We start from the raw sequence: 18,449 nt of genomic DNA on the forward strand, positions 1-18,449 counted from the left end.
TTTTGATTGCTGGAACCTCGCAAGATATCTTGGGGCTTAAGGGCTAGATTTTTTTTTTCTCCTAAGGACCATGCCTTAAATCTAAATCACTGAGATTCTCGGCTGATTGGCTAGTAGGTCCCCAGCCCAAGCTTCATTTGGTCATTGTTTCTGTTTTGGTGGTTCAGAGTGAGGTAAATCGAAATTGTTTCTGTTTTGGCCAGAAACCCTGAGAGTTTTACTGTCTCAGAATGATTTGTTTTGACTGGGTAAGAGAGGCCATTTTTTTACCTCAATTTTACCTAGTCTTAATCACTGAATGGGCATTGCCTCAAACTGAGACCTGGGAAAGACCTTAACCTAAAAAAAGGCCTCAAGGTCTTCCACTGTCTCCAGGACCATCTCCGGTCATTCTGATCTATATCTTGTCACTGGACCCAGATGGCTTTGGAGGAGAAAGTTCAGCTGGTAACTTTGCACAGCCCTGCCTACTTATATCTCATTGTATCATCTTCCTGATGTCATGGTCCTCTTTGAGAATGAAGGACAAATGGCAATATTGTCCCAGGCAATCATTGGACAACAGTTGTCTATTTGCATTTGTAAAGGAAATTTCCTCACAATGGAGCTTCATACACTCATGAAATTATTGATCTATACCAAAAAATAAAAGATGACAATGTTTAAAATTATGAATGGGCCTGCAGGCGGCATAATTTTTCTTTATTGACTTGTTCTGATCTTGAAATTGGTTTTTCAGGGAATCATTTTAACTTTCCTTAATATGCAAGATAAATTGTTTTTTAATCCTCAGTTTTAGGTTTTAATTTGTAGAATCACATTTGAAATGAAATTTTGGCTTACTGTTCCTGATATTTTAACTTATTCTCACAGATGTTGATGAACCATAGACCAGGAAGTATTTTTTTTCTTTGTAAATGGCTATATAAAAGTTGTAAGCTAACATGCTTGTTGTTCATACCAAAACTACAAACCTTTTAATATCATGAATTATTTTAAGATAATGATAAATAATTCTTTTCCTACTTGAAAAGATACTGTAATAAAAACTTTAAAAAGTTCTTTTTTTTTTTTTTTACCATGTACAGATAAAGAATGAGAAAGTTCCTTTATACAACATCACTGAAGATGATGACAGTGTGTCTGCTGAGTTCTCTGTAAAGATAAATTTTATTTTGTATTCTTTTAACTACTTTACACAGCAAGTATCGATGCACCTTTTACATATGCATTGTTGAATTTACTCTCATTTGACTTTTTGCATGATGGTAGTAAAACTAATGGTTGTAATTAAAAGTAATTGTAATTTATAATGTGTTTATGTAATTTTTTTTGAGGTATAGATTACTAGATGTTGTATACTAGTGGAAACTTCAGGTTTGCTAAATTTTTGCCAAAACAATTGGGGTTTTAGGATGCAGACAGGGGAATCTCTAGGTTGTCATATTCACATGACAATCTTGTCATGTAATTTGGACTGTAGCATTAAAGTATCACAACATACGAGAGGCATCACATTTTGGGGTGTGTGTCTTGTGAGAAAGAGATAAAAATGGAGACAGAGAGACCCTGACCTAGCAAAAAGGCCAGGTGTAAGCTAATGTATAAGTAGAAAATGCCTAGTTCACATATTTCTTATAAAGATTTTATTTCCTAAACATTTAATGTTTTCTTATTATTTCTAATTACATTGTTTTTGAACTACCTTTCTCTCCTTCATTACAGTTAGTAATGGCTCTAGGGGAATAAGTATATTTGTATTTGGCAATTTTTACTTTTCTAAAGAACTGAAGACTAGCTCTTATTTCCCCCAAATTATAGTCATATTTAGGATAATCATTGATTATTGTTCATGGTAAAATTCCATTTCATTTCTACCTTATCTTTAGCCCAAATTATCTCCATACCAAATTTTTAGTCATGATGGTATTTCTGTGAAACTCAAGTATGCATTAATGATCTTTGTTGAAAGGTGATTTTCAAACTTTTATCTTTCCAGCTGCAATCACTTATAATTGATGCGTTTCATGGTCATGGATTCAAAAAAATAGAAGAATATTTACAACAAAAAGAGAACTCTATTTCTCAAAAATACAACCAACTACTATTAATCCATCTTGACAGACTAATAAATAAGGCAAGTCAAGTATTTGAAGATAGAATGCCAGCATGTAATTTGAACTGAGCTTTATTAACATTATTGTGTCATGAAAATACAGGAGTTGGACAAGAATGAATTCCAGTGTGTTTCATTGTTGCTGAAATGTATTCAGAAGTTCTTCATAGATGATACCAGACAAGATGAGCAGTTGTTAATTCAGCAAGGATTGATTCCAAAGATAAGTGTCCTAATTAAACAGAGCATGGCCATAGGTGGTGGCTTTTTTTTTTTTAAGTCTTACCCCTTTCATCTTATTTCAAATCATTTCTAGATATCACTTTTCTCTCCTCACCCTACTTTCTTAGGTGAAGAATTAGTTTGCTTAGCTATCGTGTTAAAATAGACTACTTTCAACATCATAGTCAAGGAGAGATTTAGAAGGATACTCTTTGCATAAGCTTCATGTAAGAAAACCATAGTGGTGAACTATAGTTAATCCAACACCAAGAGTTTAAAGTGCCTTAGCAGCTAGAGAGATGACTGTGAAGTCAGAAAGCTGTGGGTAGTGCCTCTGACCTATGCGTGACTCTGGGCAAGAAAAATACAGATGGACATCATCAATGAAATCACCATTCCAGGCCTGCCTATCTCCTGATCCAGCACTGTGAATTCTATCTATGGGCTTCTTTTTTGGATTGATAAATATTTCCAGGGTTCACAACGACCACAACAAAATCCTAAAGATAGCCCCAGAAGTTTGTTGAAAATTGAATCTTTGAAATCAAGTCTCATTTTTCCATTGACTTTCTGTATAAAATTGAATATATATCCTTCAATGCAACAAATATTTAATTGCTCAGTAGTTTACAGTCTATTGGAGGGATAGGTAATGGAGACAGATAAGTATAATAAAAAAGGAAGGTGATTAGAGCTGAAGGAGAGATCCAGGCAAAGTGCTCTAGGAAAATTTGAAGGAGGAATTTATGGCTTTGGGTAGGGAACTGGAGAGCTTAGAAGAAGTGGCACCTGCACTGTGAACTCCAAGAAATGGATTACTTGAGAGCTTTTTGCTAGGAAAAGGTTTTGACTGCAGCCAGACTTTATAGCATGATCAATATTTGGAATTCTGGAAGTTTTCGTCCTGTGGCACTGTCTTAAATCTAGGATTCTCATCTTTCACTGATGCTTTGGAGATCCATTTTCAGTGATTCTTAAATTTGGGTCATGATCCCATAAGGGATTGAGAAAAATTTGGCAAGAGTAAAAGGTTTGTTGAAGGAGGAATGACCAAAAATTAATTCAAAATCAAATTGTAATGAAACCAAGGTGTTTTGGGCAGTTGTTGCCAGTATTGCTTTGGGCAACTTTACTGCAGCCTGGGTTCTGAACTCAAAAGTTGAATGTTTTGTACTGCATATACCCTCAGGCCATGTAATACCAGCAAATACTGCCTAAATTGGAAATGAGATCATGAGTGGAAAAAGTTTAAGAAACTCTGCATTAAATTACTATTTAGAGCTCCTGTAATTTCTACCAAATCCTTTTACCTCAGTGGATTTTTTGGTCCAGACCTATGATTTCATATTTTAGGCAATTCCAGGTGTGGAAGGTCCCTTCACATACAGATTGGCGACTGTCTATAGAGAGTTATTTGAGTCATTAGAGGTGAATCTTAAGGGTGTGTTGGTCTTGGAATCCATTGTTAAATTTTCAGTGTGTGTATTCACGTCTCATAAATTGACAATTGCTACAAATCAGGGCTTGATTTATTGTAGATTATATAGACTTGAAGTGTAAATAATGCATCTTAAACTAAAAGTATGTATGCATACATCTTCTTCTTGTTAAATATTTAACAGTATTCCTTTGAGTAAGCAAGTCCCTTGCCTCTGGTCACACAATTAGTGTATGTCAGAGAATGGATCAGAATCCAGGTCTTTTGACTTTAAAGCTGGTCCTCTACCCACTATACCATACTGTTTATCTGTACCTATATCATACCTATATCTGTACCAAGTAAAGTGACCTTGCCTGTATGTCTCTGTCCAGTAGAAAGTCTGTTGTACTGTTCATTGTAATTTCTTGTGTATGAGGCTTCAAGGTGGATTTAAAAAAAAACTAGTTCTTTTTTTAAAACTGTTTTGTAAGACCGAAATTCTATAAAATAAGCTCTTTTTTTAATTGAACAGGTAGTAGTGACATGGTCATTCATGACTACATTTTTTTATTTGTACATGGCTTCCTGGTTTGAAAGAACGATTGGATTTCTGACCAGTGGAGAACTAAGTATGACTGTATCCTTGGTTCAAGTTACAGAAGACTTTTTCAACACTGCCTTGGTAAGAAAAGAATGGGAATAGGTGTTTTATTAACCAGATGCCACTTAATTAACTAGAAATTTCAAGAATCTTGAGGTTCTTTATAGAACTTCAGTGTCTGTAAGATGTGAGCTTTGTGAGTATTCCTAACTTTACTCTGAAACTTTTACCTAACATGGAAACCATTTCCTTGTAGGCAAATTAGATTTAGGAATAGAATATTATGAGAAAAGCTTGAGATTTTCTTCCCTTCCATAAAATGGCTATGATAACAACTACACAGGACTTATTTCTGGACACATGAAGGGGTTGAAAGTGCAATAGATTTATCATCAGTTCTTTTTCTCCCCTATTGCTCTCCAGCGGAATAGCACTAAAATAAGGATTCTTATCCTTTTTTGTGTCCTATACCCCACTGACATTCTGATGAAGCCTGTGGACCCCTCCTCAGAATAATGCTTTTTAAACATATAACATATGTAGAATTATAAAGGAAACCAATTATATTGATATATAGTTATCAATAAAACAAGTTCACAGACTCCAGATTAAGAACCCTTGCATTTATTTATATCTTTTGGAGGCAATTGTGGTTAAGTGACTTGACCAGTGTCACCCAGCTAGTAAGTGCCTGAGGCCTGATTTGAACTCGGGTCCTCCTGACTTCAGAACTTGTGCTCTATCCAGAGAACTCTGGCATTTGAACTAAAGCTTAATTTTGAAAATTTTTATAAAGCTATTGTATAGTTTTCTTCACCTTCATATGTTTTTCCTTTTTTGTTAGGTAATTTCCAAATGCAGTTTTAAGGGTAAGTAAATTACTGGCTGCTTTAATTAAGAGGTGATTGGCAGAAAGGCCAGTAGAACATTTCAGGTGTCTTATTTGGACTTACCACAAAGCCACAGCCTGGGTTTCAGGTTTCCATATTCACGAACACTTTCTTCTTCAACTCATTCTCTCTCAACCCACTTATGCAAATTTAACTATTTCTTCACAGCACCCATCCTGTATGACACCTTATTTCCAGTCACTTAGTTCAGGCTCCCATCTTTCACCTAGATTATTGTGTAAGCCTTTTAATTGGTCCTCAACCCTGGGCAAGTTAATCCTGTTTGCCTCAGTTTCCTCATCTGTAAAATGAGCTGGAGAAGGAAATGGCAAACCACTCCAGTCTCTTTGCCAAGAAAACCCCGAATAGGGTCAAGAAGAGTCTGACACGTCTGATTGACAAAACAATAAAACTTGCTTCAAGTCTTTTCCTATTAAAGCCTATGCTACACAGACCTACCAATACAGCTCTTTTTAAATTCAGATCTGAACTTGTTATTCTCCTACTCATTCAACTCTATTGTCTCTAGGATGAAATGGAAATTCCTAAGTTATCCTTTATAACCCATTGCTACCTTGCCCTAACATATCTTTCCAGCTTTATTGGACATTACTCCCCCTCTCACACTTTCTGATCCAGCCAAACTGGCCGCCTCACTAGGTACACTCCATCTCAAGTCTCCATGCTTTTGCATTGATCGCCCTCATCCTTGGAATGCGCTGCCTCCCCAGCTTTGCCTCACAGAGTCCACTCTTCAGTTGGCAGCTCTGTTGCCATCTTTTGCACGAAACCTTTCCTGCTTTCTGCCCCTTCCCACAAATGCTAATGCTCTTTCTCAAACTAGCTGGTATTGAATTATTTTGTGTGTATTCACGTTATATTTATGCTGTTTTTATGTGCTTGTTGTCTTCCCCATTAGAATGGAAGCTCCTTATGACCTTTTGTTTCTTGTAGCACAGTGTGTGGTGCGCAGTGGGCACTTAGTAAATACTTGATTGATTGAACTTACTCAGGGATTGATTTAGTTCAGCAAATGTTTATTGAACACAACCCTTTCAAGGCTCTGGGAATAGAAAGATGAAAAACTAACAATGTCCTTGCTCTCAATAATAAAATAACAGCTTACATTTACCTTAAGGTTTATAGCATACATAGGAAGTGCATGAACATATTGGGAGATGATGGAGTGTATGAGACATGTCAGAACAGCAATAAGAGATTCAATGATGAGGAATTCTAGCTGGGAGAACCAGGGCAGGACATGTGGAGTTACTGGTGCCTGAGTTGGACCTCAATGGGATAGAATTCAATGGAGGGGGCCTATTTAATGCATGGGGACTGGCCTGTGCAACTGCTTTAAGAAGAGAGGGACTGGATCAGAGGAGTGGTAGTAATTCATTTTGGCTGAAATGTTGAGTCAGAGTAATGTGGGAAAAACACTACAAATGTACATTGGAGCCTGATTGTGGAGAATGATGTATAAGTGGATAAGGACTCTGGTTTGTTTGTTTTGTCCTCTAGGTAAAGAGGCTCTATTGAAGGCTCTGAGCAGGGGATCTATGTGATCAGATCTGTGATCAGATCTATCTATACAATATGAAGATTGTTTTGGTGGTGATCCGACTGATGAGAAGAGAGGCTGGAGGCAGAGATGCCAGTATGGCAGGGCCTAGACTAGGGTCTTAACTGTGTCTGTGTGGGGGGAAGGAGGCGAGGCAAGAAGGAAAACTCAAATTAAGTTAAACAAATAATCATTAAACACATTATATATAAGTATCTGTTAGATGTGGGGGATATGATATGAGAGAATAGATATGAAAGGGAATAGATATGAAAGAGACCCTATTCTAAAGGAGTTTACTAGGGTGGTTGTGAGTAACTAGGTACTGCCAGGGAGAGAGTATAATGAGAATATAATGAGAGCAAGGGAGACGATCTAGTGTTATGAGAAATTTTTGAAGGGAGATCTCAGGAGAGTTTGTTGAGAAGTCCTGAGTTTGTCCTCGAATTGAAAGGACTTCCCCCTAAAAAGATTGGGGTCTAGGGGTGAGAGGATAAATTTCATTCCAGGTACTGGAAATTATGTACAAAGGCTATATAGGAAGAAGGAGCAGAGAATAATCTAGCTTTTCCAGAACATGAAGTAAAACTGAACCAGTAGCTTGGAACCAGCTTGTGGAGGGCCTTCAGTGCTAAGGCCAGGGGTTTTTGCTTTATTTGTTAGGTACTTCCTGTCTGATGATTCTTCTAAACCATCCTCCTTAAATTTGCTGATAGCCTGGGGGAATATGGAAGGATTCATGAAGAGGGAAGGTTATGATTCATTCAACAATGATTTATTAATAACCCATGTGCTAGATGCCAAAGAGAGGAAAAAACAGATAAGATATAATACTTATACTTCTAGAGCTTGTATTTTAGTTAGTGAAGACCTTATAAATATCATATACAATATTATATAAATATATTAGGGAGTTGCAAAGCCAACTGTTATGTGAATTCTGAAGGAAAAAGTGATTTCTAACTCGAGAAACCAGGGAAATCTTTATGTAGGAAGTATCTGTAGAATCAGGCTGTAAAAGGATGGATAGGAAGTCAATAATTTATTGGAGGGAGGGCAAAAACATTCTAGCTATAGATGATATAAGGAGTGAAGACCCAGGCAGAGCATATTAGGACCAAGTTTGACTACTGTACAGTGCATGGAGAGTAGTCATAGCGAAGGTAAATCTGGAAAAGCAGGGTAGCCCTAGGTCATGAAGGGCCAAGAATCCAGATGGACAAGTGTGATTTTTAGGCAATGGGGAGCTACTGAAGGTTTTTAAGCTGATGTGTGACTTACACAGCCAGGTCTATGCATAAGAAAAGCCAGTCATTGTAGGTTAGAGAAAGCATGAGGTGGAAAGACTTGCTAAGAGGCAAGGTGATGTTCGCACAGTGGTGATGGGAATAGAGAGGAAGGGTTGCACGTGAAGGATGGATAAGAGGGAGAGAGGGAAGAGTTGAAGATTAGGCTCCACATCTAGGAGACTGAGTGAACGGGGGTGGGGGGGTGCCTCAGACAGAGACTTTGTAAGTCACATAGAACAGGATGTGATACGCTGCTATTTCAAATTCAACAGTGTCCTTATGAAAATTTCCTGCAAACTGATACAGGAGGATACCAAAAGAGGGGGAAGTAGAAGAGGAAGAGAGAGGGAGAAGGAAGTGAAAGGGAGAAAGAGAGGGAGGGAGAGACAGACAGATGGGGAGAAGGAGAAGTGCAGAGTCAAGAGCAAGCCTTTAAGGACCACCCATATGAAAGGTTCACGAAAAGAATAAGGAGAGATTAGTGAGATATTAGGAGAAGATCAAGGAAAGTGTGGTATCTCTGAAACCAAAGGAGGGGTAAAAAAAAAAAAAGTTCAGGAGTTGAGAATGGTCAAAAGTGTCAAAAGCTACAAAGAGGTAAAAAAATGAATAAAATATTTATTAAATATTAACTATGTGTGAAACAATGTAGAGGAGGGGAACATCAACATTAGGGAGTAAAGCTGGAATAGGAGTAGTGCAAAGGGGAAGGGACTCTAGGGGCTGAGGACAGGACCATATTGTGGGATGTTGTACAGGCAGAATAATAGTTGGTAGCTACATAATAACAATAGCCAACATTTATATGGCACTTAGCATATGTCAGTAACTATGCTAAATGCTTTACTTGTATTATCTCATTTAATCCTCACAATAACCTTGGGAGGTAGGTGCCATTATTATATTATCCCTATTTTACAGGTGAGGAAACTGAAACAGACAGTGGTTAAGTGACTTTGTCGAGGGTCACAGATAAGAAGTGTCTGAGACAGAATTTGAACTGAGGTTTACCTTACTCCAGACACAGTTCTGTCCACAGTGCCACCTAGCTGTCACATGAATATATGTGTATACATGTGCACTATGTGTGTGTATACATATACACATGTATGTATGTTTATGTTCACACACATGTATATGTACCTATATATCCCTTTAGAGCGGTAAAGTTGATCCAAAAAAATGGGAAATGCCAAATACTGGAGGGGCTGTGGGAAAAGAGGTAATTTAACATACTGCTTGTGGAATTGCAAATTGTTCCAGCCATTCTTGGAAGCATTTTGAGCACTATACCTGAAAAAATCTATTAAACTGTACATGTGCTTTGACTTGGTTATAATATTACTAGTCCATGCTCCAAAGAGATCAGAGAAAGGAGAGAAGTCCCAAATGTGTGTGTATGTGTGTGCTGCAAGAAAAGATCAAGGGAATGATTTCAGGAAAAAAACATGGGAAGATTTGTATGAGCTGAAACAAAGTGAAGGAAGCAGAATCAGGAGAACAATTTTTACAATAATAACAGTATTGTAAAGATAAACAGCCTTGAAAGACTTAGGAAATCTGATCAATACAATGACCAACTACAAATCCAAAGTCTTCATGAGGAAATAGTCTATCTAGATGGAGAGTTGATGGGCTCAGTGCAGATTAAAGCATCTTTTCTCCTCTTGACATGGCTAATGAGAGAATTTGTTTTGACTGACTGTAAATATCCTTAAACAAGTTTTGTTTTTCTTGCCTATTCAGTGCGAGGCTGGGAGGGGAGAGGGAGACAATATGCAACTAAAATAAAATTGAATTTACAAAGGCAAAACAAAAGTGAGAGGGAGTGGAAGATCAGGGAAGGAAATTTCTGAATTTACAGCCTTGGAAAAGGGGATCAGTTTCTGGGAAATGTGAACAATAAAGTGTGACCACTCAGTTAATAGCTGAGGTAGGTTAGAACTGGATTAAGGAAAGGTTGAAAAGGAGGTTGAACTGTGAACCTAGGATGTTTAAAGTGTCAACAGGGACTGTTTTCAAACTGTGTTGTAGGGATCAAAGGAACTCCCCAGAACTCCTTTAAGGGGTCCACAAAGTCAAATCTATTTTTACAAAAATACTAAGATACTATAATATAATAGTGCTAAGAAAATATCTTAATTTTAAGATGTTTTAATTTATAATAAGATAAATATTCAATATAGACAAAATCCCTTGTGGCAGGGAGGTGTTCTTAATAATTTTTTTTTAGTATAAAAGGGTGCTGAGACCAAAACGTTTTGGAAACCAATGATCTTCAGGAATACTGAAGCTTCTTAAGGATGAGGGCAGGGTTTGGAGTGGAGAAGAATAAGGTGTTGGACTCATTGAGGCAGGTGAAAGAAGGACCTAGAGGTCAGTCAGTGACTGTGACAAGTGTGATGCAATCAAAAGGAGTTTATCTTGAAAGAAAAGAGTTGTTGAGGAAAGTAACAGAGTTAACAGAGCAAGGATCCAGAAATAGCCGTATGTTATCATCTTCTGGCTTTGTGAATCAGAGAGCCCTTAGAGAAGTACTGAGCAGCCCCGGGAAAGGGTGCTAAGGGAGATGGTATTTGTAGGGGAAAAATCTGGCTTCCGTTAAGATGAAAGGAATGAAGAACTTTAATAGAGTTGGAGTTTCAGAGGACATGTAGTAGAAGGGTGGCTAGAGAATAAGGAATGATAGGTCAGGGGAGAATTAAAGTCCTGGTAACAATGGAGAGAGGTCTTTGCCCAGGCACACAGGAGTTCTGATTGTAAGAAATTGGAGGAGTGGACACTGGGGATTTGCTAGTTGCCATGCAAAGGAATAAGCTTGTAGAGAAAAATGGCCCTGAGGGTTTAACTAGGATATTGCTGAGAATGGGAGCTTCTTAGGTCAGAGGTGGTTCATGGTCAGATGACTAGTTAGGAAGGGCCAAAGGCTGTTTGGCACCTGCAAAGGGGCTGGAGTTCAAACTGAAAGCAGGGGTGGGGAACCTGCAGTCTTGAGACCACATGTAGCCCTCTATGTCCTCAAGCGTGGCCCTTTGACAAATTTGTTCTGTGAAGTTTGGATTCAGTTAAAGGGCTGCACTTGAGGACCTAGAGGGCCACATTTGGCCTCAAAGTTGCAGGTTCCACACCCCTGGTAGAAGTTAAAAAAAATTAAAAGGCTTTACTCTATGGGACCTTTTCGTTATAGTATAATCATACTCTTATTTGTAAACATGAATTGCATAAATTCCTGCATAGCAGGAGTCTACATTCTAGTATCCTTTCAGAAGGAAAATGGAAAGATCAGGTCCTGTCTGAAGTTATCCTTCAGCATAGAACTACAAATGTGAGCCTAATGCAGCCCAGGTTAGGACAGTGACTTATGAGACAATGAGAACTTACAGGATCATGTCAAGATCAAGCTTATAAATTACTCATCTGCCTATGCAGCGTATGATTTGACCAAGACTCAAAGTACCTGCCTTTTTCCAAGGTCTCTTTCCTATTGTTGTGTTTGTCCTTCATTCTGGAAGAGGACCATGAAATCAAGATGATGACATGATTTGCACTTGACTTTGATTTGAGTGAGGGAGGGCTGTGCAAGGTCACTAGCCTCACTTCTCCTCCAGAATCATCTGGATCCAGTGGCCTGACATTCATTAGGATGACTGGAGATGGCCCAGGATGCAAGAGGAGACCTTGGCCATTTTAGGCTAAGGTCTTATCAGATTCTCACTTTGAGTGAGATACACCCATTCAATGAATAGCCTTCTTTAAGTAGGTACTCAAGGGATGGCCTCTTTTAATAAAAAATAAATAGCCAAAAAAATCAAACTGGGAGGGGAAGACCCTCAGGGTTCCTGGTGAAATGCCATTATTAGAGATTCATTGCCCCTTCTAAAGGTCTTCTTTTAACTGGATCATTTCCCTGGAAAGGAAGCCTACCACAAACGCTTAGCGTATATGACTTTTATCATGAAAGCACTTGGAGGTGTATGTGGGAGTGGGTGCAGTGCGCCAAAAAAGAGCAAAGGAATGTAGAAAGGAAGGTCATTGGGTGCCAATGACAAACATCTTTTTTACAACTTTACCTAAGATGTTCCAGGTTTTGACCATCTTGTGATGTTTTAAATTTGGTAACAGTTACATTGTTACCTTTTTATTTTTCTCACGTGTCTTATTGATATTTTAACTCTGCTTTTAGGAAAAAACGAGCTCTTGGATTCATTCTTATTTAACTTAGGACTTCTAGTGACAGACAAGACTGTTAATTATTTGATTCGAGAGGAGGTATGCTATAGCTGATGAAAATGGTGGTGGAAACATTGGATGTGGAGTCAGGGAAACTGAGTTTAATCTCACTTGGGACATTTACTGGATATGGGACTGGACAGGTCATCTACCCTCTCTTGACCTGTTTCTTCATTTGCAAAATAAGATGGTTGGGCTAAATGGCATCTCAGACAACTTCCAGCTCTGGGTCATAGAAATACTTAGGAAATTTGGGCAGAGGCAGGGAATCATGTTTGGCTTTTCATGTCATACTTAATCTGTGTGTGTTGTGTGTTTTCTCTTAAAAGGGCCTAAGGACTTTGAACTCCATCTTGGAAAAAGTGCCTCGGGGAGAGAGTGAAAAATTTCCTTTATCAGAAAACAGGAGTTTTCTTTTGTAAGTAGCCTCATAGCCAATTGTGGGATGTTACAGAGAATATAATATGATCTAATACAACATAAAATATGATAGCTGACATCTAAAAAGTGTTTTAGGATTTGTGGAAGTGTTTTATATATGATCTCAATATGGAATATTATATTATGTCCTTTGCTGTGTTCAGGCCCTGAGACACTTTCTTCTTGAAAATTCGGGGAGAGATGGTCTCTTGGGTGACTAATTATGGGCTGTCTAGATAGTGTAAGAAGATCAATCAATTAACAAGCATTCATCAAATGTCTTAACTGTGCCAGGCACTGTACTAATTAGAGAAACAAATTCAAAAACGAAGCAATCCGTAGACTCAAGGAGCTTCTATTTGGTGAGGAAGTAGTACATTACAGGAATGGGGAATGGCCAGTGTAAAGGCATGGAAAGGGTAAGAAACTGTAAGTTTCCCTGATTTGAAGCATGTGGGAAGTAGAGTGACACATACTGAGGCTGCAAAGATACACCGGGGCTAGTTTGTTATTTTTCGCTTTGAAAGCCAGATAGAGGAGTTTTTCTTTAGTTTAAATTTAATGCAGAGCTGAGGAGGGACAATGTATTCTACTTTAGGATACTTTACCAGTGTTATAGAGACTTGAAAACAGGGAGAGACTGGAGGCAGGGTGGCCAACTGGACCAGGGGTGGGAAACCTGTTGCCTCAAGGCCACACACATGTGGCCTTCTAGGTCCTCAGTTCTTTTGACTGAGTTCAAGTTTTATAGAACAAATCCTTTTATTAAGGGGATTTGTTCTGTGAAGTTTGGATTCAGTCAAAGACTGCACTAGACTATTGCAATAATCTAGGTAAGAGGTGATCAAACCTTTGGACTAGGATGGTTATGGTATGAGTAGAAAAGAAACTGATGCATGGAATGTGGAGAAAAGGGAGTCAACAAGAATTTGGCAACTGATTACACAGGACAAGTGAATAAGGGTGAAAAGTTGAGGATGACTCCCAGGTATCAGAGCTGGGTGATGAAAATGGCAGATGGGGCTTGTTGATTATCAGTAAAATATGAAGGTTTTTTACAGTGGTTGTGTTGGGTTTGGACATTCCTTCCAAGAACCTTGAGGCATTATTATTCTTATCTCCATTTTACAGCTGAAACTTTCTTACAGTGTAAGATCAAATTGGAAAAGATGCGTTTATGGTTCTGCTTATATGGGATTTCACTAATCTTAATCTATATTCAGATATTTGGGATCATTCCTCCAATTTTAAAATAGTTTTTTAAATGTAATCTTATAATTGTGATATAAGTTGCCTATACTTAGTTTTAGAAATATGTTTATGAGCAATTCAAGATATTTCTGGACTTTAGACTAAAGATGGGGATCATAGATAAGGCAAAACTTAGCTTATTTTTAAGTAGCATGACGTGCATTACAGTTTGGGAGTTTGTTTTCCTTTAGAATTTAATTAAATAGGCACAAATTAGTTGACTAATTGACTACTGAGAACTAATACTTATATATATTTATATGTATATATATATGAGTTATAACTTGAAATTCCCATTTAAAACAATACCTATAAAATGGAGATTTAAATCATTTTGAATTTTTTTTTAAAGAAATCACTTGTGTTTCATTTTTTACTTTGCATTTGGTTGAGCCATAGAAAAGGTGTAATTTAGGATGATGTGATAGTTATAACTTCATTTCATTACTGAAATCTCATAAATTCCCAAATTAAAGTTTAACCTGATTGAAAACTGATAAATTATCAAATGCAGACCATGTGTATCATGCACCAGCTATCAGAGGTCCATTAGGTGACAGATATACTTGCAAAGAGTATAAAGGATCATTCTTTATAAGAGATGTGAACCATAGACTCAGGACTTTAAAGATCTCAGGAGAGAAAACCGAGGCACAAAGAGGATGCAGTAACTGGAACCTCACCTTCATTTATAAATACCTCAATTGGCTGTAAAAAGCTAAATCATTGCTTATTTAAATCTTTCATTTAACAATTTAATATGTTCAGGAAATCTTTTTTTTCCTTTAAAAATAGCATGCAATTTTTATACTGAACCTGAAAACATCAATACTGTTTTTGCTTATTGGAGATAAAATTTTATCTAATTTGATCTAATGCTTATATATAAGATTTTACTGTTCATTCTACAATTTAAATGAACTCATGTATATTAATTGTTTTCAGGAAAGACCTTGCCAGTGCAATTCTGGACATAGGTGGTAAGATGTTTAGAAGAATTATTAATTGAAAATGCTTTGCATTTTATGCATTTTTATTTTTATGTTATACTTGTGTGAGAATTAAATTCAGGTCAAATTAAAACAGATTTTATTTTGATAATACAAAATAATTAAAATATCAGTTATTATTTCAGTTACTATGGGAAGTCATCTTGCACTGTAATTCTATTCCATAGGAACTTTGAACAAACTCAATTTCAGATTTTTATTTACAAATGTATGTATCTTATAAATAGTTTTAAGCATCCTTTTTCATTTTAAGGATTCTTTTAATATTCCTTTATTCCATGGGCCTTGAGAATCTGTATGTATAGTTGGATAGATTCCAAAGTAGCATCAAAATACTTAATGTATGAAAGTTAGTGAAGTAAATTTTATTCCTCTTAATATAAGAAGGCAATGCTTGGTTCTGAAGAGGGAATTTTTGAGGCCAATTAAATGCTTCTTTGGGAATCACTTTTTTATTTTATGCTTAGAAATATAGTCATTTCTGATATTTTTTATCTTTAGATTATGATTTTCAAGTTGCCCTTTCTGAAGCTTTGTGCAGGATGATAAGCAAAAAGTCCCAAGCTGACCTTGCCCATAGATTGTTTGAAGATGACACTGTTGCTGTAGCTTTCAAAGAGATAAGAGAAAAAGAATTTGAGACGGTAAAATGCCCTATCTAGAAAACTTAATTTTGCAGATATTAGACACCTAGATACCATGGGACATACAAAAAAGTTACAAGATATATGGTTGCAGATCTTTTTAAAAATATTTTTTTGCCAATTACATGCAAAAAAATTTTAAAAAAAGTTTTGACTTCCAAATTCTATCCTTCTCTTCCTTGTCTTGCCCCTCCCTGAGATGGTAAGCAATCAGATAAAACCTATTTTCATATTAGTCATTTTGTGAAAGAAAACTTGAACAAAAAAAGGAAGAAGAAAGAAAGTGAAAAATAGTATGCTTTGGTCTGTGTTCAGACACCTTCAGGTTATTACTCTGGAGGTAGATGGCATTTTTCATCATGAGTCCTTTGGAAATGTCTTGAAACATGGTTGCAGAACTTAAGAAGTTTAAACTATCACTGGAGACCTATATGTATCAGACAAAAAAGATAATGTAAGATAGTATGTTAAGACAGGTGCTGTGGGCAGTAGCTACCGGTATGACTGTGGAAAAGTCACATAAACTTCTCTGGGACTTCCTCACTTGTAAAATGAGGGGGTGGTACAAGAAGACTCCTGCTGTGGCAGATTCAGCTGCTCTAGGTAAATCAGATGGAGTAGGGATGCTTGACGGAAAAAGAAGTGACTTGAAATGAACCTTGAGAGTTAGATAGGTTTAGGAGAATTGAGAACAAGAGCATTTTTGAATTGGAGGGAACTTGACTAAATCAATGAAAGGTGGGAATTCTCATGTGTTTGGGAACATGAAGAAGATTGGCTTGATGTAGAATGTAGGAATTACATTGCATGATCCAAGGAACATGGGCTTTGTAAATAGAAAATTCTGTTTTGTTGTTGTTCAGTCCTGACTCTTCATGATTCCATTTGAATCTTCTTGGCAAAGATACTAGAGTGGTTTGCCATCTCCTTCTCCAGTTTATTTTACAGATGAGGAAACTGAAGCAATCAGGGTTCAGTGACTTGCCCAGGGTCATGAAGCTAGGAAGTGTCTGAGGTCAAATTGGAACTCAGGAAGATTAACTGTATCCACTGTTGTCATGTCACTCCTCCAAATCCCTTATAGCCTAGAGAAGGAAAAACAAACAACTGATCAATATGCTTCCATGTAACTTAGATCCACTAGAACTTTTTGTACAAGTGAATGGGCCCTCCTACCCTTCTGTGTACCTCTGGAATAGAGCAACATTTAACGTCTTGAATTTTGTTGCCCAGTTTACCTTGCATTCTGAAATAAACCATTATATGAAGTTAAGGAGTCAGTGTTGAGGAGGTGAAGTGTGAGGGACTGACTCCTTTGGAAAATACCATCCTTTAACCTGTGAGACAGCCTGGGATGACCCCCTGCTCATCCTGAACAAGAATTATGTTCTCAGTGGTAGTATTTTACACTTTTAATTAAAACTGAAGGTTTAATATATTTTATGTCAGATGACCACTAAGGTTCCTCCTAGTACTTGGTATACCCTTAAGGATCATAGCATGACTCTTTTTTTCAAATGGCAGGCATGTGTACCATAGATACAAGTTTTGGCCTCTTGGACACTTTGTTTTTCCATAGAACAGATAATTACAATGAAAAATTGAGGTTGAGGGAAGGGAGTAGGAGAGATTAGATGCTCTGGAGAGCAGTCAAGATGTTAATTGATGTGAGGAAAATAATGGCAGTCTCTTTTATATGAATATATATATGTATACTATATATATATATTTGCACACACACATATATATAAACAATATGTCTACTTAGTACTCAGAGAAATGACATAGAAATGAGGAGTCTTTTTCCAGTTAAAAATATTTTATTTTGCTTTTTGTTACATCTTAAATTCCAAGCTATCTCCCTTCCTCTGTCCTTACCCCAAACTAGAGAAGGCCTCCATTTGACACAGATGTATGTATGTGTGTGTGTGTACATACATACATACATACAGATATATGCATATACACATACGTATATATACATTTATGTGTAAATATATAAACTAATAATAAACAAGAACATGCATAGTATGGTTTCACAGATATATGTATAAATGGGTGTACATATGTAAAGCCATACTACGCATATCTCCATTTACCAGTTCATCTTCCTTCATAGGTGCTTTGTAGTTGGTTTGAATTTTATAGTACTTAGATTAGCTCAGTCATTCACACTTATTCCTCGAAAAGTTGTTGCTGTTGCTGTATCCTACATTCTCTTGGTTCTGCTTATTTCACTCTTTATTTCATGCGAATCTTTCCATGTTTTTTTCTAAAATCAACCTGCTCATCGTTTTTTTACAACACGATAGTATTCCATCACAATTATATACCACAACTTGTTTAGCCATTCCCCAGTTGGTAGGAGATCCCCTCAGTTCCCAGTTCTTTGCCACCACAAAAAACTGCTATAAATATTTTAGAACATATACGTTCTTTTCCTTTTTTCCCTGGGAGACAGACCTACTAGTGGTATTGCTGGGTCAAAGGGTATACACAGTTTTGTAACTCTTTGGGCATAATTCCAGATGGCTCTCCAAAATAGTTGGATCAGTTCATCCTTCCACTGACAGTGTATTAGTGTCCCAGTTTTTTCACATTCCTTCCAATGTTTGTCAGAAAATGAGGAATCTTACTAGACTTGGATGTAGTACTTTCTTGATAATGAAATAGAACAGATGTAAGAATGATCAGAGTAATCAAATCTATTGAACTTTAAAATGTGCTTTGGGGATCAGAGAATGGAAGCTTTATCCTCCTGGCTGCTTTTGCCTTAGGCAAATGCAAAAACAAAT

General features: G+C 37.0%; 1 protein-coding gene across 2 annotated transcripts in view; it reads left to right on the forward strand.

Annotated features, from left to right (window-relative positions):
• The window catches only part of SYCP2L (synaptonemal complex protein 2 like), a 71,074-nt gene that overhangs the window by 1,313 nt on the left and 51,312 nt on the right, over positions 1–18,449 (forward strand). For both annotated transcript variants that reach the window (XM_072603814.1, XM_072603815.1), the window contains exons 2-10: positions 1,089–1,157; positions 2,000–2,137; positions 2,220–2,339; positions 4,336–4,440; positions 5,204–5,228; positions 12,283–12,368; positions 12,659–12,747; positions 14,946–14,980; positions 15,512–15,654. In XM_072603814.1, the coding sequence (XP_072459915.1) occupies positions 1,089–1,157; positions 2,000–2,137; positions 2,220–2,339; positions 4,336–4,440; positions 5,204–5,228; positions 12,283–12,368; positions 12,659–12,747; positions 14,946–14,980; positions 15,512–15,654 (810 nt within the window). The remainder of the gene's footprint in view (positions 1–1,088; positions 1,158–1,999; positions 2,138–2,219; positions 2,340–4,335; positions 4,441–5,203; positions 5,229–12,282; positions 12,369–12,658; positions 12,748–14,945; positions 14,981–15,511; positions 15,655–18,449) is intronic.

The sequence above is a fragment of the Notamacropus eugenii genome, chromosome 4, assembly GCF_028372415.1.
Source record: "Notamacropus eugenii isolate mMacEug1 chromosome 4, mMacEug1.pri_v2, whole genome shotgun sequence".
NCBI lineage: Eukaryota > Metazoa > Chordata > Mammalia > Diprotodontia > Macropodidae > Notamacropus > Notamacropus eugenii.